Below are 23775 nucleotides of genomic sequence, written 5' to 3' on the forward strand. Positions count from 1 at the left end.
TTGGCAGCGTGGACTGCAGTTGAGAAGGCAGATCAATAACACACACTAAAGCTATTCTCACCCAGGATAAACACAACCACGCCTCTAGACCGGCAGTACTGCTACTGGTTCTGTTGCTTACAAGAGAATCAAAGACTCAGACACACAAGCTGCTTGAAAATGCATGAGCTTCCCTCCCCTTAAGTACTATTTGTTTACACATTCATGCTAGATTATAGTACACACATCTTAGGATAACAGTTTAAAAATATGAAAATTCTATTTAAATAGATCTATAATTTTTAGTATATGGTACTAATAGCATTCAGTCTACTTTGGGTGTGTACTTGTATAGATCTGCCTTTATCAAAGCTCTTCATCAGTTATCACTGGTAAGAAAATGGAACTGACATTAGCAGAACAGCCTTGCATCAAAAATGAGCAGCAGTATCAAGTGACTCACAATCCTCTCAAAAGCCTTGTGTCTGCTTCAACCACATTATTTCCAGCAGCTGGAGTTGCTATATGTGTAGTGTGTAGTTGAGATCCTCCTGTCTTAACCTGAGTGTTAAGACAGAAGGATCTCAACTTCCTCTCCTGCTCTGCCATGGAGAGCCAGAGCTGCTGCACCTGCCTCCCTAACTGTGTCACATAACACTCTCCTTCCATTTCTTGTATTCTTGTTATTTTTATAATCTTCTTTATCAAGGATATACATTGAGTTAAAAAAAAAAAAAAAGAGTGAGGGGGCCCATGCAAGAGAACTCGACAGATGTCTGTAAAATGGCTTTAACATTCATGACCCCTGTAAAGGTTATATTTTCTTCACGGTGACACTGAATATGTGTTGATGTTTCTCCATAAATATGTTTAAGAGTCTCATGTGCTAAGTGCCTCATTAATATTTAACACCAAGAGAAGTCTGTGTTTATTTTTACCTTGGGACATGCAGGACCTGAAGCGTGCACTGAATCATTTGAATCATATTCAAACGGATATTGATTGTTTATCCAAAATCTGTATTCAGCAATTCTGGTGCAGGTTTATTTAACATGCTGCTTATGGGTTTATCCAGGAAGGTCCTTACCTGCAAACACCCGTCAAGCCCACACACCCTTGCCTGCACGTATTTGCCCCTCCCTTTGCACCCTCTCCATCACCATCCGTTCATTTCCCCTCCTCCCTCCTTCCCTCACTGCCTTCACTGAAATTATTCTGCTGCTGCTCATTTCTTTATCCCCCTCTATCTCTATTATTCATGCAAATAATAACTAACAATAACTGTGCAAGCATCCCTAACAATGGCATTATTTTCCTTCCCTTTCTCCTCTTTCTCCGAGCCACGCCGCCCTATAAATAAGCACTATGACAGCATTTCCATCTCCCGCCTCTCTCTTCCTCTTGTCCATCCCTCTTTACCTCCCACTCACACACACATACATACATATTGCCAAACAGCATCATAAATCAGGGGATCGGGGGTTGGGGGTGAGGGAGGTGGGGTATGCAACCGCACACTCAGTGGCACATTTTAACACATATCCCCTCTGACATTTTGTCCATATACTGTAAACTGTTTTTGTGACCACAGACCCCTGCTAGTACACAAGGACTGAGAGAGAGGCAAACACACATACACACAGACACGTATAGGGAACCTGTCTGTTGTCTCTACACAAACCATCTCTCTGCTAGGAGACCCCCGCCCAGCACCCCCACCCCTAGCCCGCAATGAGAGAAAGGAAGAGAAACAGATGCTTACTCAGTCTCCTGGAGCCGATGCATCCCATGGTGTATTCACAAAGGCCCTGGATACAAGCGTGGAAGTGTTATCCAGACACCGTGCATTCTCCCTCTTCCTCCTACGACTCTCGTTTTCTCCGCTTTGGCTTCTTTTTCTTGCTCTCCTGTGCTCTTTTTCTCTCTCCCTCTTTCTCTCTGCGCTTGCTCAATCCCTCACTCGCACTCTCTCTCCCTCTCCCTCTCTCTCCCCGGTGCAGTGTCTTAGAAGCGATCTGGTTAGTAAGTCAGTATGCCTGAGGGAAATAGATTAGGACTAAATAAAGATGTGAGGCATTAGTAACATCATTTGCAACTGAAATGTCATACATGGGTTTTGGGGGGTTTTGTGTGTGTGTGTGTCAATATCTTACCTGTGGCATTATCTTTATAATATCCTATTCAACTTGCAGAAACTGTTACATTTATCTGAGTAACTCAGATTGACACTGATAATATGATTGGATAATTTAAAGTGGAGGTAATAATCCACAGGAAATAATCTAATGAGAGGTTTGAAGAACAATGAGATTGATTGTGAGTTTTTAGACTGCGGCTAGTAGATCAGTGGCACAATGTGAGAGTATCGGGCTGCCATTGTATAGATATCTCTGCACTGCTGTAATATTGTTGGGCTAAAATGGGGATTCTCTCTCTGTCTCCCTCTCCTGTGTGCGCTTAGCCAAACAATACACTGCAGCGGTTTCCTCGTGCCTCTCCATTTCCCTCTCAATCACCCTCCACCTTCCCCCTCCTTCTGTCCCTCCCTCCCTCACACTGATGACTCAAAAAAAAAAAAAATACCTACATGCACATACACTAATACCAAACAACTGCGAGACAAAAAAAAAAAAGGAGAGGGTTTTCCTTCACAGTCAAGCCTGCTCAGTCTCCACCTCTTTCTGTGTCGTCTCTCTCCTTATTGATTCACCCCAGACTCTGCGCCCTTTTTCCTTTCTGTGAATCCTACCTCCAGACCTTCCCTCTTTTAGCCTTCATGCCTTTCTCGACTACATTCCTATCATCCATGGTGAAAAACAGGAGTGACTTTTACCGCTTCATCTTTAACTCTCTTGCTTGACTTCTGTATCTCTTAACACCACCACACCCAAAGCCTTCACCTTCCCCCTCACTGCACCTGTCTTACTCACAGTTTTTCATCTTTCATCTTGTTCCTCCTACCTCCCTTTGTTTTTTTACCCATACTACTTCTTGTCATTCTGGGCAGCCTCTTTCCTGATTACAAATTTATGTGTGCTGTTTCAAGAAGTGTTAGCCCTGCAAATGATGTAAGCTCAGTCTGAACCAGAGAGAATATGTGTGGAAAAGGGTGCATGTGTGCGGTCACTCTGTATTCTATTTACTTTAGGCACACTAAGTGAAGAAGAAAGAGAAAGGGAGCAGAACAGATGGAAGGACACAAGTCATGGGCAGATGGGGGAGAGTGATCGGGAAGAAAGCAAAGAACAGTTGAGTCATGTGCAGGAGAGGTGTGGAGATGACATTGCGTATAATAAAAGATTTAGCACTCCAGAATGGACAGACGAAAAATAAAAACACACCAACAATGTAGTCTATTGATTTAGGAATTCAATAGATGCAAAGACACAGATAAATTAGCGTGGATGTGATATATGTGTTTTGCCTTAGAGGGTTTACAGTGGATGTGTGAATTGCCAGACATAACAAATTATACAGAATCCAGCAAATCCCTGCATTGTGACTTTATATATAGTTGTGTCTTAGCTCTCTCACTGGCAAAGAGAAGATGAGACTGTACGTTAAAGCCCTGGGCTAGCTCCACTCACATGACCCAAACCTTGTTTAAAAAAAACAAACAAACAAACAAAAAAACCTAACACAACCCTCCCCTGATGTGTGGGATCGCTACTGAAACAAACTGAATCTATTGTCTTCGAACCATGCCTGCATCTCTGCCTCTCTCCATTCCCCCTCCATCTACCCATCACCGTATCAGCCACTGCATAGACATCTTAATAATGTTTTTTTTCCCACAACAGGAAATCATGCTGTTTTTGCTGAAATCCTCAGTTAATCTTGGTGTATCTGTGGTCCTATACCTGAATTTTCATTGTCAATATGGTTAAAGCTTGCTTCTTGTTTTCTTCTGTAGGTAGGTGAAATTTAACCCTGTAAACAAAAACTAGGTCAGATTACTGCAACACATTCGCACACTGGAGCTGCAATCAGTCGATAACCATCACAACATACTGGTATTTTTAACAGTGTCTTGATGTTTTCTGACTCAAATTATCAATTCATAAATTGAATGTATAATACTCAAATGAATCACTATTAAAACTAATTGTCAACCCTATCACACACTCACAAGCTTTATACTGAGAACATGATGATCTATGATAAGGGCCATTAATGCAAGACAAGGTCAACCACAGAAGGAAGAAATTCTTGACGTTAATGTCACTCATGATACATGGGCTATTCACAAAGATGGCTGCCTCTCACCATCTCTGTCCTCTCCTTTATAACTCCAATGCACCAATGCTAACAAAGTATGCAACATGATACAAATTCATTTTGCAACACATGACATAGATGACTTCTAATGTGTTCCTGTCAGCATCTCTCTCGTTTTCTTGTTTGGAGTGATGATGCTGCATTGAATTTAAATGCAACTGTTCATGTTATCATGGGGATTCACACACACACACACACACACACACACACACACAACACAACACAACACAACACATTCCTTTAATCAATAACTTACATGTATGTACCTGTTACTATCTGTGTATCAGTTCCTTGCTATTATGTTGTCACACACACCTCAAAGATAACAAATAATGAATCTGTTTCCACAGTCATTGCCATTATAAACATGCCTTTTCCCACTGTATCTAGCTATCATACGGCTGAATGCCAGTCCGTGTGACCATATGTCTTAATTGAAACCACATGTTAAATAACTGCCCCCAAGTAAGTTAGGTGAAGAGCGTGTGTGTGGAGGGAGGGGTGGTTGGCGGGGACATATGTGTGTCTATGTGTGTGTCCTAAGGAGAAAAAGAAGGTGTTGTATCAGACAACCATTGGGTTTCATGTATGTAGACAAAAAGAAAATATCTAAATGTGGAAGGAGCCAAGAGATGATGTGAGAAAATGATGAAGTAGGATGATAAAAATGGAAGATAAAAACTGTGTGCTACGTTTAGAGGACGGACATGCATAGGGGGTGGTTGGAAACAAAGGAGAGATTGAATGTTGTTATGGAAAAAGGCAGTTCCATAATAAGTTGATCTCTGGTGGTCATGTGTGAATGATTAGGTGTTTTGGCCAGTGGCAGGTGGAGTTGATGTGTATTATTAGTTGATACGCTGTGTGTGGTTGGTTAGGGATCTGTATGAGCATTCCTGACTGTATGAGTTTGTACACTTTAAGTGAAGGTAAAAACCATGTGTACGACGAGTTCCTAACTCTCCTCTATTATTTACAATTCTGTCCATCCCTCCTGCAATTACCCTACATTCCCTTTTTAATGCCAGTCCCCCTCACTGAGACTATGCCCACTGCTACTCTGTTTAACCTCTGCAATGCTTGTGTTCACCTTGTTTCTCACATCCGCTTTTCTCAACAAGCACATCAGTGTCTTTACCACTTTACATACCGTCCTGTCATTTTTCACATATGTAGCTGTAATGTTTCTCCTGTTAGAGGTTCTGTGAGGGAATCATTGTGCCTTTAGGCATTTTCATCAGGCACAGTGGCATGTATCAGTCTGACACCTGCTGAGAGAACTAGAGTACTACAGTCTATGCTGGCTTTCACTGAAATCCAGTTTTGGCTGCTGAAGCATTTTTCCTGTGTGCTGAGTGAAGAGGCCATGTCTTGTCATGAGCATAGATTGTCATCATGTCTTAAGTATGCCTGGAATTTCTTCTTGATGGCTTTTCACTTCTGCAAAGCTACCTTGCACTTCTACCACAGTTTTTTAGTTCTTTAGTTCTTTAGTTTTATACCATAAAGGAGAAGATTTATGCAAATATGTGCATATATGTGCATATATGTGCATATACGTCCTTCATCCTCTATCTCATAAATTCATGTCTAATTAACTTACCCTCACTAACATAAATGGGGTAGAGGAAGACCCCGACACTACAAACTACAGCGTCCAGAATGACCCTTAAGTTGAATCAACACTTCTCTCAAACAAAAACTGACCTGTATACTGCAAAGCATTAATGTGCACACAACTTTATTGCTCCTGCTGGTAAAGGAGAGTCTTGTTGTTGCTTGTACTGTGTAGAGGGATCAACAGCCTTTTTATCTTATATTAATACATCATAAATCATATTTGTTGATTGCAATGTTGTTTGTATTCTAAACTGAAGCTGCAAGTAGCAAAAGTTTATACGATAAATGTAGTAGACAAAAATATAAAAGTCACAAAGTAGCTTTCCATGACTGTTGGTTATATTCAAAATAACCACATAAAAATTGTGACTTACTTTGGAGTGTCTTGGTGTGAGAAAGTTATAGGTGGATAGATATAGAAGAATGGGAGAGAGAGGATACTATGGTATAAATCGGAAATGATCCATGATTAGGGTATTAACTCTGGCAGAGGTATTATGAGCTGGCACTGACTCACATGAGCAGTGGGAGGTGAAGAATGGAAAGAGAAAAGGAAGATGTGAAGGAAAATAAAAGTGTAAAACAAAGGAAAGAATAGAAAAGTGGTGAAAAAATGCAACGTAAAAGAGAGGGAAAGAGAAATATGGTGATTTGGAGAGGGAGGGGAGAGGAATTGTTCATTCCAAGGTTTGGCTGCATTCCAGGCTGTCTGGCTCTGATTCTGACGACCTCCTGTTTTTTTTTTTTTGTTTTTTTTTGGGGGGGGGGGTTGTCTTACCTCCAGACTGACTGAACCCTAGAGCAGCCTTCCCCTTGCCTGAATGAAATTTTCCAAACTTCGATCATGACACCACCCAGTGTTTGCAGCTGGCAAAAGTGGGGCAGAAGAGAGTTACACATATGACACTTAAACTTCCTTATGCTTCACGAAGAAAAGGCAAACTCAGGATTGGGTGTAATTTGGAACAACACACAAATATGGGCATTAAATTAGCATGTCACTTGCAACTGTTATGGAATGCACTTTTTTACCTCAGAACAGCATTTTCGATTCAGTGGAAAGCTCTGACTGGAAATTTGACACATTTTTTTTTCCTTTGTGGAAGTGGAGAAAGACTGGAAACATTCCTTATGGGACAATAGGCTATCAAAGACCTATGTGACCACTCCCTGTAGCTCTCACACATGAATCAAGCGACAAAAGGTTACACAACATCGACAGCTGACGTATGCATGTAACAGCACTCAACCAAGACCTTTGGGTTCATAACCTGAATCCAGTGAAATTCTGCTGTGTCTCTCCAAGATGATCTGTGAAAGGGCTAAACTGCAGTGATTCAGATTTTATATATCAACCACTTGAAATTGTTCTACTTTTAACAAGTTAGTTGTTCTCACATTCAGACAAAACTTTCCAGCAGGCTGAGATAAACTGTGGACCTGTTTTTCACAGAAATAATCTGGAGAAAAAAAAAAAAGGGGGGGGGTTAAGCAAAATATGAATGTCAGACTTACCTGTAGCCTTTACTAATATCATCAAATTATTTTAAAAATGAAAAAGGCTTTAAAACGTAAAGACATACAAAATGCAGCTAATTCTGACAATTGAAATGAAACCATCAGAGATTTGGTGTTTTTGTTTGTAAACTAACTAATCCTCTACTCAGTATTAATAGAGCAAAAGCAACACTTGCAAAATGCTTAAAAATGGTGACACTGACAAAGGCATAGTGAATGTTAGAGTATTGTTCTATTAACATTTACCAAAGGGACTCATTTAAATATATATATATAAGCAAGACTTGTTGCATGATCGAAGTTTAATGTTAAATGTGTAGAAGTGTTTGCGTCAGTGATATATGTGTGTGTTTGTTGGTGAGGCATTGAAGGATGTTATGCCATAGAGGTGGGAGGTGTCATTTACAATGCCAGATTGAGGACAACCACATCCTCAGTGTCAGGATGTACAAAAGAAAGAAAGTCCGGAGAGAGAGAGAGAGACACCCATTGAATTCACCTACTCTTTATAATCCCATGCACAAAGAAGCAATACATGCCAACAACAACAAAATGTTGTGGCCCACTTGATCTGATTTATTCTGTGAAAAGCATCAGGACAGCCCTTTTTCAAAGCAGTTAAAAGCAAAAAAGCAAAAACAGATTACTGTGAACATATTTTCTTCTGCTACTTCACCTCCTTGTGTTTAAAGACCTAACCACTTCAAGCCTGTATCTCATCAGGGTTAGGGTTAGGCCTCTAGCCCCATTATCTCTCCCTCCCTATGGCTCCCTCACTCCTTCAGTCTGACCTTACAAGGAGAGGCAACAGGGTTGATGTCACTGAATGAAGAATGCTGCAAGAATCCAGAGAGAAAAGAGAGGAGGAGGGGTCTGAAGTCTGACTGGACAGTTTATGAACACACACGCAGATAGAGAGACAGATACACATGCACCACAACAAAAAAGAGAGAGAGATAGGGAGAGGGAGAGGAGACAGAGAGAGAGCGAGGGAGAGAGAGAGAGAAAGGGATGCTGTTTACATAGTAATACACAAGTCCTGAGCCAAAGTCAAACAAGAAAGAACTTGTTTGGAAGGATGGTGTCATTCCTTTTCCAGACCTAACAGCACAGGGGGAGGGTCTAATAGCTGCTGGAAAGGGGAAGAGAGAAAGAGAAGTTACAACAGCAGACAACTCAGCTTGGAAGCCAGAGAAAGAGAAGAACAAAAGGAAGAGGGGAAGTGAAAGGGAGGTCTGCCGTGCAGCTGCACCAACAGGGTAAGTGATTTCATCGGGATAAAAGGAGGTGGTGGCAAGGCTCCAGTTTTTTGCGGGAGATTGGGTGGGGAGACTGCTACAGGTTACCTAATAAGGTAAAGTTTTGTAAATGCAAATGTCATGATAGCGCACATTTCCAGATTTCTGTACCGGGACTGCAGCCAACACCTCGGTGCCATGGCCCGAGGTGGACCTGACACATGGCACCTGGCGCAGCTCATTGTGTGACCTGTAAAAAGTGTTTTCCACGGTGGCGGAGAAGATACCTCTTAGTGGGCGGCGTTCCTCTGTCTCCCTGCCTGAGTGTTTGTTCACCGCACTGAATAAGTCCCCGGTAGGCTGAGGGTTGCTACGCCGATGACAAGGAATGAGCTACGCGGAAGCAGCAGGAGGAAGTTCAGCGTAAAAAGTTGACTGCGCTCGCTAGCTAGCTAGCAGTGCGGCGTTGAACTTTCAGGGCCGGGGGAAGTCCAAACCGTCTGCTGTCGGAGAGGCCGCCTGAGGTAAGAAAATGTAGGGGGACGATAGCTTATGTCTCCGCTGAGACCTAGCTGCTAACCGAGGCGGTGGGGAATGTGTGCCGGCGGTCCGACTGAAGCTAACACCCGTCGGTGTGATTGATGATAAGCCCGGGAGGTGACGGTAACGTTTGTTACATTCACAAGTTAGCATCACTCAGCCGTTAGTGGCCGTAACGATGGTAACGGGGCCTCAGCTGAACCCAGCCGGGCTAATGGCTAGCTGACCGTCACATACGGCACATCTGTAAGATAGCCGTCAATATTAGCATCGACCGCGTTTAGCAGCGTTAACGCCATCTCTCCGTAGCTTTAGCCAGAAACCAGATGCAGAGGGATGGAGGAGGAATTAACCGTCGCTGTGACCTCTTAGTGTCAGCTGTCAGAGCTCCTCAAAGCCCTGGCTAACCGTGTCGGATCAATGGGCTGCTAAGGTGGGTGGAGCACACTGCTACATGGTGTTTAACTTCTCCACACTGCCGAGGAAGGAGAAACCTGTATGAGGCCTCAGGGTGGGTCTCTGTTAAACGTCTTTACTGATTACATGCTCAGGAGCATCCTATTTATTGGATTTTATTTTCTCGCCGTCGTGATCTTGCTCTCACAAACCTGGAAGGTGGGTGTTATTCCGGCTGTGGGGAATTTGAATGTTCCTCCATTTGAAACCAGAACACACAAGTATATAAATGAGCTGTAGCAAATGGTTGATCAATCGATTAGTCAGTAGATAAAAAAAAAAAAAAAAAAAGATAAAAAAAACCCATTGATAATCAGTTTTTGACATTTTTTGGTTGTGGGGTCTCAAGCGTACGCAGTTCATGCATTCCTTGGTCTTATATCTGATTAAGTTGAATATTTCGAATAACTGTAGTTATGAATGGCTTTTTTTTTTTTTAAACCAGAGTACATGAGACATAAGGCAGTTTTAGTTTATAATTAGTGCAACTGAAAGGTTGTGGAAATCATGTGACTAGTATTATTTTATCATCAGCTAGCGAGAAAGAGACCCTCGATGCACAGCCACAGTGAGCCATGGTTAAGTATAACTGGTAATGAGAAGGCTGCAATGGGAGGTTTGTGTGGTGCGTCTGTATGACAAGACAGACTGTAGTCACTAGTGCCTCAGTGAAGTGGTGACCACCTCTGCAAATGAACATAATCTATGAATGGCTGGATGATGTTTCCTCTGACCAGGCTTCCAAGGAATCCTCCTTTAATTGTAGCCTCCATGAGTCAAGATGCACAAGCTATTTTATCCCTCTGCCTCAAATCACTGGCCTTTTGATTTTCGGTTCTCAGTGTCGTTGGTGGACGTTATAACCACTTTTGAAATGCTGCTTGTTCAATCATTCATTGAGCTGCAGTCTGAGAGGGACATTACCATGGTGCTCAATTCATGTCCAGTGACCTGTAAGATTGTCCTCAAAAGGGAGGTTTGCAGCCGCATTAGTGACCCCTGACCTAGACACGCTTTCCCAGAAATTGTGTGTGCTATTAACATCAGAACAATAGAGAGTCTCACTAACAACACACAATGGAATGCCTAGACATGGAAGGAATTACTGGAAGTATTGTCAGAAATACAGATTTGTAGTAGGCTAACAAATAAGCAACATACTTATTTTGGAAAAAAAAAAATTAATTTGATTTATTTTTCTTCGTTAAAGTTTTGAAATAGATTTATATCATGTAATAAAATTGTTAGCCCATTACTTATTTGGGCTCTTGTCATTTTCTTTTTGGAAGAGGCACTGCTACGTGTCTTGTCATGTGTCAGTACTAGAAAGAAACTATAAAAAAGATTTAAAATGGGAGTTGATCTTTTTAACAGCAGATGCACAGTAAATCAAATTTAGTTCCTCTGTAATCACAAAACAATGAACCACTGCTGAGAGAAACAGTTTGAGTGTGGTAGATCTTACCTTAAGAGCCACTGCACCACATAGTCTGTGCCTGTGTAAGTCAATCAACACTGAGATAATACACAAAAGATTATAGAAAGTGTGCCACAAAAGAGGTTCAAGTTTGTTTGTTTGACGTGTAATAGTACACGTGGGATTTCAAATGCAGATTCACGTCCCTGTTTCAATGTCTTGAAGTCTGAGTTTTGAGGGCAGTGGTTCGCCAAATGCATCATTAAGTGCCACTGCCTTGCTACTCTTTATATCCTACGAGGCAGTAAGGCTTGTCCCATTCCATGTGTAAATCAGCCCCTGATAAGATAGAATAAAAACCAAATGGAATGTGGTACCAGCAATTTGCTGGCCTGTAAAAGCAATATTGAGTTTATACAAAGTTCAAAAGCTACAAAGTACACTATGTAATGAATGTAGGCCCCTATACAAAGTCTGTACAGTGCCACCCTTCATCATAGCTGCAGTGTAGAAATAATTAAATGCAGCCTCCAGTGATGTCATTTAGTTTGTAGGGGTGTGAAATCAGTGAGAAATTAAGGGACACACAAAAATGGCTGCAGTCAGCCACAGAGCACAAGTCTATACATCAGATTGTGAGTCAGAAATTAAGACAAGTATGGGAACACAAAATGACAAGGCAAGGAAAAGAAACAAGGAAATATAGAGAGAGGGGTGATTGGAGTGAAAGCAAAAAAGCTTAAAAGATGATGTCATTTAGCTGTAGTGCCAAATATGTTCCTTAGCTGTTCCTTAGGTCTCTCAAGGATCATGTTTCAAGATAGATTTGAAGTGGTGTGGTTGGGACTGAGTGTGTAGCTGATCTCATCGTACTAAGCCCCTCAGGATCGTATGAAGGAACAGATGGAACCTGACCACAAGTTATCATCTGTTGGATAATTGAGAGGACTATTGCATGTGATCTCTTAGAATGTATTTGAAGTGCTGTAATGAAAAGTCTAAATCACAGTCTCTACCCACCTTTGTCAAACACGCCTTAGAAAGCCATAGTAGATACAAGTGTTGTGTTTGGAGTACTCCGTTGATATTCAGATGTGCAAATCTCATTTCGTGCCAAGATCAGTCCAATCTGTTTTTGCATGTTGAGTAGAGAGTCCACTCTACTCAACATGAGGCACTCTGGATTAATGATTAGCCAGTTATTTTCCCAGAGACTCAAACACACTACTCTTTTTGCTTTCTTTTAGTTATTGTTATTGTTAGCTATTGTTGCAAATTGCCACCTTGGCAATATTTAGACCAAAAATAAAGAGGTTATTGCCACATTTTCTTATGGATTTATACAACAAATTTTGTGTTGTTTTCTTGATGTTGTTTTTTTTGACAGCTAATTATAATAGTAAATTTTTAAAGCTAGTTATGTCCTGTGCTAGCATAATATTTCTGATTGCTGTGATCAGCTAATAGTGCTGTTGCAGTCAACTCTATCAGTGTCAATCATTTGTTTAATCAAACTTTTAAATTGAAAGCTGCAACAAAACAGCCAACTTCAACTGGCATCTAACTGTCTAAAAGGACCTAGTTACTTGTTAAAATGTGTATATTATCACATATGTACTGTAAATACAAACATGGAACTGCAGTAGCATTCAGAGGCTTCAGAAATCACTGTTTAATGCTGTGTACTCAAATGTCTTCAAACATAACAGGACAACTTCGGCTGCCGTGACACCATGAAAGAGTTGATACCTCAGAATACCTAAAGGGCATAAGGCCATTAGCCCGCACATATATATTTAGAATCATTTAATTTGCATCGAAGGAAGCTGACTTGACAAACAGAAGTGTTGCTTTCTCACCAGAGAAGGTAGTTAAGTAATAATCAGTGCAGCTTTTTTTTTTTTTTTTCCCCCCTTGAGCAAAAGTTTCTTTGTCCTGTCAGGACTTGAATTGTTGTTGGGGTGTCCCAACAAGATGGAGGGATAAGAATAAAACACTCAAACAATTTTCCTGGTTGATTTAGCTCTTACTGTGAGCTGGGTCCTGTCTACATAATAATTTAGAAGGTTATGCTTGACTTATTCTCTTAATGGAAAGGTTGTTTTTCTAATGTTACGTTTGCTGTATCTATGGTGCAATCGTAGTTTTCGGTGGCTTTCAGAGGGGTGGTTTTCTTGACAACCACTTAGCATTATGTAAACAAGGCCATGTCAGTGTAACAAGCTTGAAAGGTAGAAATATTAAATAAAGTTTGTTGTCATGAAAATTATATTGTCTTGTACAGCTTGCATTGTTCGTCTATATAATAACTGATACATTTTCTTGGATGGGCTGCTCAGTGCAGTTTCAGTAGATTAAATGCTTTTTTTTTTTTTAAGAGTTTACTTAAATTATTCATGAGAAATAGCTTCACGTATGTCTCTGCTTTTACGGTAACATTGAATAAGGCATTTTGTGTAAACTTTGCCAGGGTGAAGAGAATAAATGCAACATTGCAAAGACATACATTGTGTTTGACTGGCGTCATCTCCAGTTTGTCTAATTCTTACCACCTAAAACTCATTCTGTTACAGATTATGTGTTGTGGTTGGACAGTAATGTTTTAGAGTCTCTAAAAGGCGTAATACATAGTCTAAACATTATTGCCACATGTTTAATAATTGAGCGACTATTCCAGAGTTTCAGGGTTTTGTGTTGGAAGAACAGTATGTGCTGTGAGCTCAGGAAGAAGAACTGTGCTTTGACTAAAGATCTTGTTCAGGGTCTGGTGGCCTTGGCGCAAATGTGTTCAGAGTTTGTGAAGAATCTGTAGTCACTCAAGTAGTAACAGCATTTGTTTAACCACCAGCATGTGTCAGGTAAATATTTGGGCTTGCCCTCTTGGTGACGCACCTCACATGTTAATGTTACGGTAGTTGCTACCCTCCCTGCTTCAAAGAAGTATTTCTTTTCCAAACCATGGTATCATTGTGTCTTGAGTCCCTGTAATAGCCACGTGTTAAATATTGTAAATTGTCTCTGGCATCTGGGCGTGCCATTCTGCCTACTGTATTGGATTTTTACACATGGCCTGAGGAAATTTTGACATTCAGTTTTCTCCCTCCCCTGTAGATTATTTGCTCAAGCTTTTGTGTTTGAAGGGATTCAGAATCACTTGATTTGCAAAATGCACTTTGGTTGTTATACTTTTGCATTTCAGAAAATATTAGAAAAAGTCCAAAGAACTTAAAAGGCACTGAACCACAATAAACCTAATTTAATTACTTTTATTAAGACTTCAGAGGTCAGGACAGCACTACCCCAGGTAAAGTGTACAGTTGATAGCTGCCTGGGTAGTATACTGTTTAGGCAGTTAATATAACATAATATAACATTTTGTACTAATATGAAACAATATGCACAGATTGAATTACATTGCAACTTTAGGACTTTCCAGGCATTTTTTAGCTGGAACCCTAATAAAGCAAAAGAGAAACAATCTCCCCAAGATTTATGACTCTTATTTATATTCTGAGTAGTTTCCACAGCCGCCTTACCACCATCCGCAATTTGTTTTAGATTTTACAGTGAGTAGCTCCCATGTTTCCATTTTGCAATGCAATAGAGAGCAGTTATTCATTAACTCCATACAACAGTCTACATGTGTATTGCCATTTTTCAGTGCAGTTCATTTTTTTTTTTTTTTTTTTTTGCCTCAACTCAAAACCCGGTCATAATTAGAATTTAGTTTGGATCTGTGACAGGACAAACATTTTGTTGATTTGTCATTTCTAATTCTAAAACTAAAGGCTGACTTGCCAAGGAATGCATGCCCCCTGACTTTAGTCAGCTGATAAATGTTGGTTTCATGAGGGGTTGTTTGAATACATGTTTCATATATGTGTAAAGACACAGCCTCTCGTTTATGAATTTGTGTGTTCTCTGTGGTCTTTTAAGAGCCATCTATGATTTTGTTTGTCTTCAGATAAATATTCAAAATGGAGGATTCCAACAATGACAAGCCTTTCATGGTGACATCCTCTCTGAACTTCAAAGTCACCACCCCATCCTTCTACAACCAGCCAAAGAAGTTTGCTTCGGTGGCACCGCCACGGCCCAAAAGCCAGACACCTCCCTCAGCTCCATCACCTACACCAATCGGCACAGGGGTGATTGGTCGAGTAGGGGATCTGCCTCCACCACCCCCTTCCCTCAGCGATGGTATTTGAACTCTTTACACTGTTTTGGGAAACATTTTTCCAAACTGAGTTATATTCACGATGAGTGGCCCTCCCCTATCCCACCTCCCACTGCTTCATGTGCGAGCATGCTGAGCATCACTGTGTAGTATATGGAAAAACCACTTCAGTTGGTTTGTACTGAGGTTTTACTTGTAGAGTTGTGAATATGTAGACTGCTTAATGTCTGGGCTGATGTAATTCATGGACTCAGTCTGCCAATTTTTTTCTGACAAATTAGTTTTAATCATATCCCGTGGACATGTTTTCAGACTTCTCTGTTTTGCCCTGAATGCTGAGTCGGCCCCTGTTCGTACAAATGTATGAGCACTCTCACGCATAGAGAGATTCATATTCAAGGTGGCTGTTTCACTCTGTTCATAATATCGCACGATTCTAAATACATTAACACTGTTAGGGAAGAATGCAAGCAAGTAAAGATTCATTTTGGTGAGAAACATTCATTCACTTACTCATCTTCTACCACTTATGCATTTCCTGGGTCGCAAAGGCTGCTGGAGCCAATCCCTGCCACTCCCCTTGGCGGGGGGGGGGGGGTACACCCTGGAGAGGTCGCCAGTCCAATTGAAGGGCAAACAGAGACAGACATAACCACTCACACTCAGACCTAAAGTCAATCTAGAATTGTGAGAAACACTGAATGTACAAATAACTTTTCTTAGTTTAAACAACCACTTCAGAAGTTACCTTAATTACAGGGAGATATTACTAGGCAGGACACATTTTCACCCTTTGACTCATGATCTCAGAAAACATTAGAATTTAGGAAAAGCAATCAGAGAAAGATCTAAACCGATAAAAAATGTCTAAACCCAGCCAAGTCTTCATCATGTTTCTTTATTTTTTTTTATATGACAAACTCATGATATTGTAAAGGTATACAGTATATCTGATAGATTATTGACAGTGGGGGTGGGATTTTATTGATGCCACAGTCATTAATGATTCTGTTTATGGATTCACTTCTTTATTGATTCCATTATTCCTGATGAAGTGTGCCAAATGCCCACCGTTTAAGTAGTGCTGCGGATGCAAAGAGGCATCTGTCTGTATGGCACTAATGACACTAATGAAGAGGCAGATGTAAAGCATTCATGGACATTTGAGACCAAGACTGTGTCGCATAGGCAGATGTTTCAGCACACTGCTAATTTTCAAGTCTTACATTTTACAGACATAACAACTACCACTGTTGTTATTTTCATTTGGGAAATGAAGCCAACACACTTTGGATATCTCCCTCTCTGTCATGGCTCCTTCTTGCAAGGGCAGGTTTGATGCCATTTCAATGATTGGATGATAATTTGACTTTGATTTTGAATTTGGAATCTTTTTTAAACCATAATGTCTGACCTAAGAAATGATGGACAGAAAATTAGATTATTTTTTTTATTAATTAATTAATTAATTAATTTTTATTTTTATTTTAATTTTTTTATCTGAAGTCTTTATTTGGCCCTTTAAAAAAAGGTTAATGTTTCCTTTTTTGTTTATATCGTATTTGTTACATTGGGCATCACACTCAATTCAGGAAATAACAAGAACTGCGTCTTTATTATTTTCCAACTGATGCCTTTCAATCTCTTTCTTTTAGTTTGCCAAGGGGGAATGGTCTAAATGTCTGATCAAATAAGATAAGCACGGCATTATACGGTTAACTGGAAGAGGTTCCTCGTTCCCATCACTAACTGACATCCATTAGTACAAACACAAAAACAAAACATACATCTTCCATACCTTTTAATGGGTCAATCCTCCTCATTTCTGTCAGACTTCCCACCTCCACCTCCTCCTCCTCCACTGGATGATGATTTGCCAGCACCTCCTCCCGAATGCCATATCATTCCCACTGCCTCAGATGCTTCCCCTCCTGCCTTCCCTGCTCCACCTCCAGTGGCAGATGACCTGCCCCTCCCCGCTCCTCCTGAAGAATGTGCCTGTCCACCCACCTGCCCCTCTCCCCCTCCTCCTCCACCTCCACCACCTCTCCCTGCATCCGGTACCAGTTTACCCAGTGCTGCTGGAAACCCACAGGTAGGTCACTGTGGTATCTAAAATGGCTTTGGTTGTCTGCATGTTTCATACTTGTACTGCATGGTATAATTTGATAGGCAGGACACTGGAGGACATTGTTGTGGTACTTAAAGTGTTGATAAGAACACTCCATTGTATACTAAGCGTATATAAAGAATCAAATGAATTCTAGCCTGTGAGATTTGTTTTTTTCCAAAAATCTGTACTACATGCATTGGTCATCCCAGGTATTAAATGCATCAATGCATGGACATTTCTTGTCCAGTTTTTCAAAGCGCAGAGTTAAAAAGTAATTTGACAGAAAGAAAACACAATGGTTCTCAACAAAAACCCAGTGAATCAGAATTACACATTCTGTATTCTCCTTAATTCAAGCAGGCACAGAAAATTCAAATGTCTTCTATTTAACGGTCATAATTAATCACATCATTGAGTTTGTTTATCATTCAGTCATTGATTTTTTTTTTTGGGGGGTTTCCCATCTCAGTAACTGTTCCAGCTAACTGCAACCACACCCTTTTTTTTTTTTTTTTAAACAGTTTGGTTATATTTCAATCTGCAAGATATAAAGAACCAAAACAGAACATCTTTATAATGCTTGTATTCACCACCTGGAACAGTTTTTCATCAGTCATTTAGTTTTCTCATCCAAGTATCTTTGTTTTGTTTTATGAAAGAAAAAAGGAATGTACTTTGTGTGACTCATTGCCTGTCATGCCTGCCATGCCTGTCTCTGACAGAGACTCACTGAAAAGCAGACCAGCTTTGATCAACAGCTGGACTCTCTGACTGATTTGCTGTCTGAGATGGAGACCAGAGGACCTTTTAACCCGAAGGTACAAAGCACAGAGGGATGGGGAACATACCATAACATATTTGCAGATTGGAAAAATCTATTTCAGAGCACATGTGACAGAAAATGATAACAGGATCTGACTCATAGGAAGCTCACTGCAGAAAAAGAGAATGAAAAGGCAAGTTGGGTTATTGGAAGTAGCTTAGAGGAATGACACGCTGGTTTTATTCATCTTTCCTCATCAGTTCAGGTTGAAAGCTCGATGATAAGTGAACTGCACACACAGCACACTAGACTGAAAGAGAAAACAAAAAGTGAGGTAGCTGCTGATTCACGCTGAGAGAGGAGATACAGAAAGAGAGAGAGGAGGTGATGCACACAGAACTGAGTGGGGAGCATGAGAGTGTGCTGCCAGAGACCCAGTGAGAGGCCCATAAATGGAGAGTGTTTTTATCCAACTGGGAGGTACTGGATCAGTGCAGAATAATTTGGGCTCAAAACCGCAAAATAAATGTCAGAAAGATGAAGCACTTCTGATAAAGTCAAACTGTGGAGCAGTTCCAATGTTTACTTTAATCAAAGTACCTCATTCAATATAATAAGTGTATGCTTGCCTCATTTTAGTGTGACATGTTATTCCAGAGATATGAGAATACTAATAGTTACAGTTTATGGTAAATGGTCTTACATAACCAAATAAATGCTGCACCTGATGATCACACTCTGCTTTGTATTGAGATGAATCTGTGAAAAACTAAATTTATTATGTTGTTAATCTTTTATCCTCAGTTACCGAGCCAGTATTCTTCAGCACCAGCGCCCAAACCTTCAGCTCCTCCACCAACTGCTCCTAAACCAGCCCTCTCCTTCCTCCCACCTCCTGAGATGGGAGACCGTCCGCCTCCAGCTCCTTGGGCGGAAGAACTCAAAGCCAGAACAAACCGTCAAGCCAATCACAACTCTGCACCAAACTCTGCTACTCAGCCATTTTCTAAAGGCCCAGCTGTGGCACCCAAGTCTGGTTTTGGAGGGAGAATGTCAACCTCATCTGCCTCTTTGGCGCAAAAACTGAACCAGAATCTGAACCAGAACCCGACGCCAGTCAGTGGAGCACCAAAACCTTCCCCTGTTTCTGCCACCAGCTCTTTCCCTCCACCTCCTGCAGCTCCCCATACACCTCCTGCCCCAACAAACAACGTGGCCGCTGCACCAGCCTCTAATCACATAAAGAGTTCCCCCTTTGCCAGTCAAGTGAATGCAAACCAGAAGCCGCCTTCTGCTGTGCCTCCTCCTCAACCGAAGACCATGTCATCTCCCCCCTCCTCCTTTAATCAACCAATGAAATCTCCCCCTGCATCAACGGTATACTCCAGCTTTATTTCTTATTTCTTAAGAGACTATATTTTCATTGCATAAATGATAGAAAGGTCTAAAGAATGCATATAAATAAAACAGAAGATGAGACTTATGTCCTTCTAGATGTGCTTTAAAAATTTAAACTGCTGAATTGTAAACAAAATGCTTTATAAGGTAGGCTGTACGAACCAATGTAAATAATGTATACGTGTGTGTGTGTTCGTTCAGCCCTCACCCCCTGCCCCAGTTCCCATTCCAGGTGGAGGTGTTCCTCTAAACATGAGAGAAGTAGAGGAGCTGGAGAGAATGACCAAGGACTTCATTAGGGACATGGACACTCACGCGCCTGTCATCACTTCCCCTCCCACAGGTACATACATAAATATTCAGGGGTATGCACACATTTATCATGAAGCACATTTCTTTCTCCCTATGAAGGTACATGCTAATGTATGTTAATGATAGATGCCAGTTCTGCTAATCACAGTAAATAACTGCCTGTTTGCAAAGTTTATTGCAAAAACCAATTTGCAGTTCAAGTGTAATCAGCTTTTATTTATCTCTGTAGTCTTTGTTTTTGCTGTGGTGGTTCATGAGCCTCTCTCTGTATTCTCTGTTCTCTGACAAATGTACCATCTTAACAGATGTAAGTCTACATAGTGTCTGAATAGTGTTGATGTTGAAGAGTTTTAAAATCTGGACAGTTGACATGATATGATCAATTTGTCAGTTGGAATTACTGATGCTTTAATCAGAACAAGCAAAAATTAGTTGGAAGATTGATGCATTTCGAAATGGTCTCACTCATACTTATATTTTTTTTTTTTTTTTTTTTTTTTTTTTTTTTTTAAACATTGCTTCTCTCTCTTCCTGTTTCAGAGGTATGTGGGAAGTGTGGTGAGGCTCTGTCCCGTACTCAACCAGCTGTAAGAGCCATGGATAAACTGTTTCATTCCAACTGCTTTTGTTGCATGAGCTGTCATCGCCCCCTGCAGGGCATGCAGTTCTATGACAGAGATAGTTCACCTCAATGTGAGGACTGCTACATGGTGAGCACATGGAGATGCCAGTGTTTCATATACATAACGTGATGTGCCTTTATAATTATAGGTTTGTAGTAAATGGCTAATAATGAAAGCCACAGTGATGCTGTCAAATGAATTCTGAAAGTGCTGAACAATCACCCAGGTTCTTTCCTTGTGCCAAATCTTTTTTTCCCTCAGAGTTCCCTGGCTGTGTGTTCCCGATGTGGGGAGAGGATCACTGACCGAGTGCTGAAGGCAGTGGGCCAGTGTTTCCATGCTCACTGTTTCCGCTGCAGCACTTGCTCTTGCATACTTGAGGGGGCACCCTTCATCACTGATGATAACAACAACCCCTACTGTGTCCAGGATTACCACAGGTAGCTATGAGTGCCTGGTCCCTTAGTTATAACCCAACTAAATAGAACAACCTTATTCATTTGTAATGCAGACAAAATCATTTGCTCTGCATTGTAACCTTTCATTCTCTCTGCCATAGTGTATAGTAAATGAGCCATAATTACATTTTTATTCACTTCATTCCTCAGCTCGCAAAAACATTTTTTTAGGGACAAATACATATTTTTGTTATTCAGATTCATCTAGTCAGACGATCTCTTCCAAAGAGTGACAGTGTTGCTGATATTCTAATAACTAATACCCACTTTTCCACCTCTGTCCTCAGGCGTTTCTCCCCTCTGTGTGTAAGCTGTAATGAGCCCATTGTTCCAGCCCCAGGCAGTGAAGAGACAGTCAGAGTGGTGGCTCTTGACAAGAACTTCCACCTCAAGTGTTACCGTTGTGAGGTAAGACATTTGTTGCAAAAGGCTTATCTCAAAACCTTCATGTCATTGTAAATCCAAAACACTGTGCATTAACATATGTACTTGTTTTGCAGGACTGTGCTCGCCCGCTCTCCATAGAGGCAGATGAAAATGGCTGCTACCCTTTGGATGGTAGGATCCTCTGTATGAAGTGCCATACCCAGCGAGCCAAGCAAGCTGCACAGTGATTGCCTCTGTTAAACTATGAACCAAATCCAAAAGCACAGGAGTCACTCAGCTACCATTTTTGCCTTTGTAACAGGGCTTTATTCAGTATATGTGCGCAGGTGTGAATGTTAATGTGCTGAGAGAATATGTTTGCATGCAGATACAGTGTAGTATTTCCTTGCCTGTGTTCACCTCAGTGCAGAAGTAATGTACTGCACTGGAATAGGCTCATCTTTTATTCCCAATCTCCCCCTCTACAATCTCTCAAGTTGTCTTTGTGAGCAAGAGTGTATTTTTTGTGCCAATTCTGTCTCCTCTAAAATTTCCAGCATTACTTGCACAAGAACAGTTTGGTCAAAAGAGCAGTCTGATAAATATAAAGTTGCCTTCCTTTATCTCTCACCTGAATATTGGTAGTAGCACCATGTACAGCGATATTTCAATCTTAAGCTCTTTTTTGTTTGTTTGTTTTACCCTGTGAACATTGTAGCTATACTGATATTACTGATAGGTGAGGAGTTTCAAGAACCTCCCATTTGACTATTGCACAGATTTCACCACTCTGTTTGGCAGATGATAGAGCATATCTATAACACTTCGGCTGTTGCTGTGCCTGCAAGCATGGTTAATGATGCTTCCCTTTGCTTTATATCAGCCAATTTACTCTGATAGCATCTTAGAGTCATCTAGGATTAAATGTTGACTGCAAAAATGGTTAAAGGTTACAGTGAATGTTTTGTGCTCTTAGTTTTTGGGGGTTGTGACTATGATAATTTACAGGCATGCCTTGAATTATGTCTTGTTGCTTTTCGTTATTTGATCATATTGTATTAGGTGTAAAACTAGAAAAGCCATTCTCTTCTCAAACAAGATTTTAGAGCTGTTTAAACCGTGTTAAGTATTTTTAGATGCATGCTTTCTGAATGCCGAAATTATGAACAAACACAGTAGCACAGCTTCGTCACACACAGATTCCATTCTGGGGATCTCATAGTTGAGCTAAAAATATCAGCTGCATCGCTGAGAACAGGACCTATTATGTGATTGTTGCACAGTTTCGTAGTGAAATAAAATGTCCTTTTTTGTGACACTTTGACCCCTAAGCCCCTGCACATGACACATTTTAGTAGATACCATCTAGAAACATAATAGTATAGTTAATCTAATCTTTCGCTTTAAATAATATAATTTAAGGTTTTGTTTTGGTTTTTTTTTCCCATTATGTATTAGGGTTATATGTTCATCAGTGCTAGAATAGCCGATCAGTAGAGATACTAGTTTAAAGTTTTTGGTAAGAGATGTTAAAACACAGTGACCAAAACTGTTTGCAAGATACTAAAACAACCAGTTGGTAGGGTTTTTCTTTATCAACCACCTTTTTCATGTTGAGCCCTGATTTTGTTCTTGATCTATTCTGTTTATACAGTAAATGCCACTATGCTTTCCATTATTCATCTTTTGAACTTCAGTCTGTTCATGACCATTATATATTATTTTATTATGCTACTGTACTATATTTCATTGATAAATGCCTACAATTATTTGTTTTCATTTTTAACCTGGCAATGTGCCTTCTCCGCTCTCTCCTGTATTCCATTGTTCTTTCTAAATTGAGCCTGATTTACAGCCTCAAAAATGAATCCTTAATTTAAAAAAAAAAAAAAAAAAAAAAAAAAAAAGGTATTTGTGTTTGCATTGAGCCTAGTGCAGCATAACACCAGGATGACGAACAAAACATGGCAATAGTGATTCAGCATTGCATGATAACTGTGCAGACGGCGGTGGCATTTCCTCTAATATTGTCTCTTGTTTGCACCAGCTCCGCCACCTCCGTGGCGCTTCCATTTACATCATGTGAAGATTCCTTCACAGATGCATTACCTGGTGTTTTGTTATGTTATGTCCTATCGTATTACTTGCAGATGCCTTGTCTTTTCATATAACTTTTTTTATAAAGTCCTGTTTGATACGTGTGAATGTGTATATGTTTAATAACATTTAGCCCCACCCCTCACTCCTCTGGCTGTATCAAAAGATAAGCAACTAAATAAATAAAATGCTGAGTACCAAAGTATTTAATTAGTTTTTATTTTTCCATATTTAAGTGACAAAATTATGAACATAACTAATTATGAACTCCAATAGTACCTGGTGGGGGGAATATACATATATATTATTTATTTATTTAGTTTTTTATCTTTTCAGTTTCTTGTTTGTCACCTTATTCTCTCTCGGGTTAGCTAATGTACCGTGACGTTCGTGAAACGTGTTAATGATGTGCTACACTGTTG

General features: G+C 40.4%; 1 protein-coding gene across 2 annotated transcripts; it reads left to right on the plus strand.

The window, feature by feature from the left end:
- Positions 1–8344: 8344 nt before the first annotated feature.
- Positions 8345–23176, plus strand: zyx (zyxin). 2 transcript variants are annotated; one of them, XM_029503986.1, is made up of 11 exons: positions 8345–8654; positions 8795–9157; positions 15011–15246; positions 17056–17318; positions 18059–18154; positions 18904–19476; positions 19699–19840; positions 20350–20519; positions 20694–20872; positions 21178–21298; positions 21391–23176. In XM_029503986.1, the coding sequence occupies exons 3-11, from the start codon at positions 15024–15026 to the stop codon at positions 21502–21504; spliced, it is 1881 nt and encodes a 626-aa protein (XP_029359846.1). In that variant the 5' UTR covers positions 8345–8654; positions 8795–9157; positions 15011–15023; the 3' UTR covers positions 21505–23176. The 2 variants fall into 2 exon arrangements, with proteins under 2 accessions (XP_029359846.1, XP_029359845.1); XM_029503985.1 differs by lacking the exon at positions 8795–9157.
- Positions 23177–23775: the final 599 nt, after the last annotated feature.

This window comes from Echeneis naucrates, chromosome 6 (genome assembly GCF_900963305.1).
Source record: "Echeneis naucrates chromosome 6, fEcheNa1.1, whole genome shotgun sequence".
Taxonomy (NCBI): domain Eukaryota; kingdom Metazoa; phylum Chordata; class Actinopteri; order Carangiformes; family Echeneidae; genus Echeneis; species Echeneis naucrates.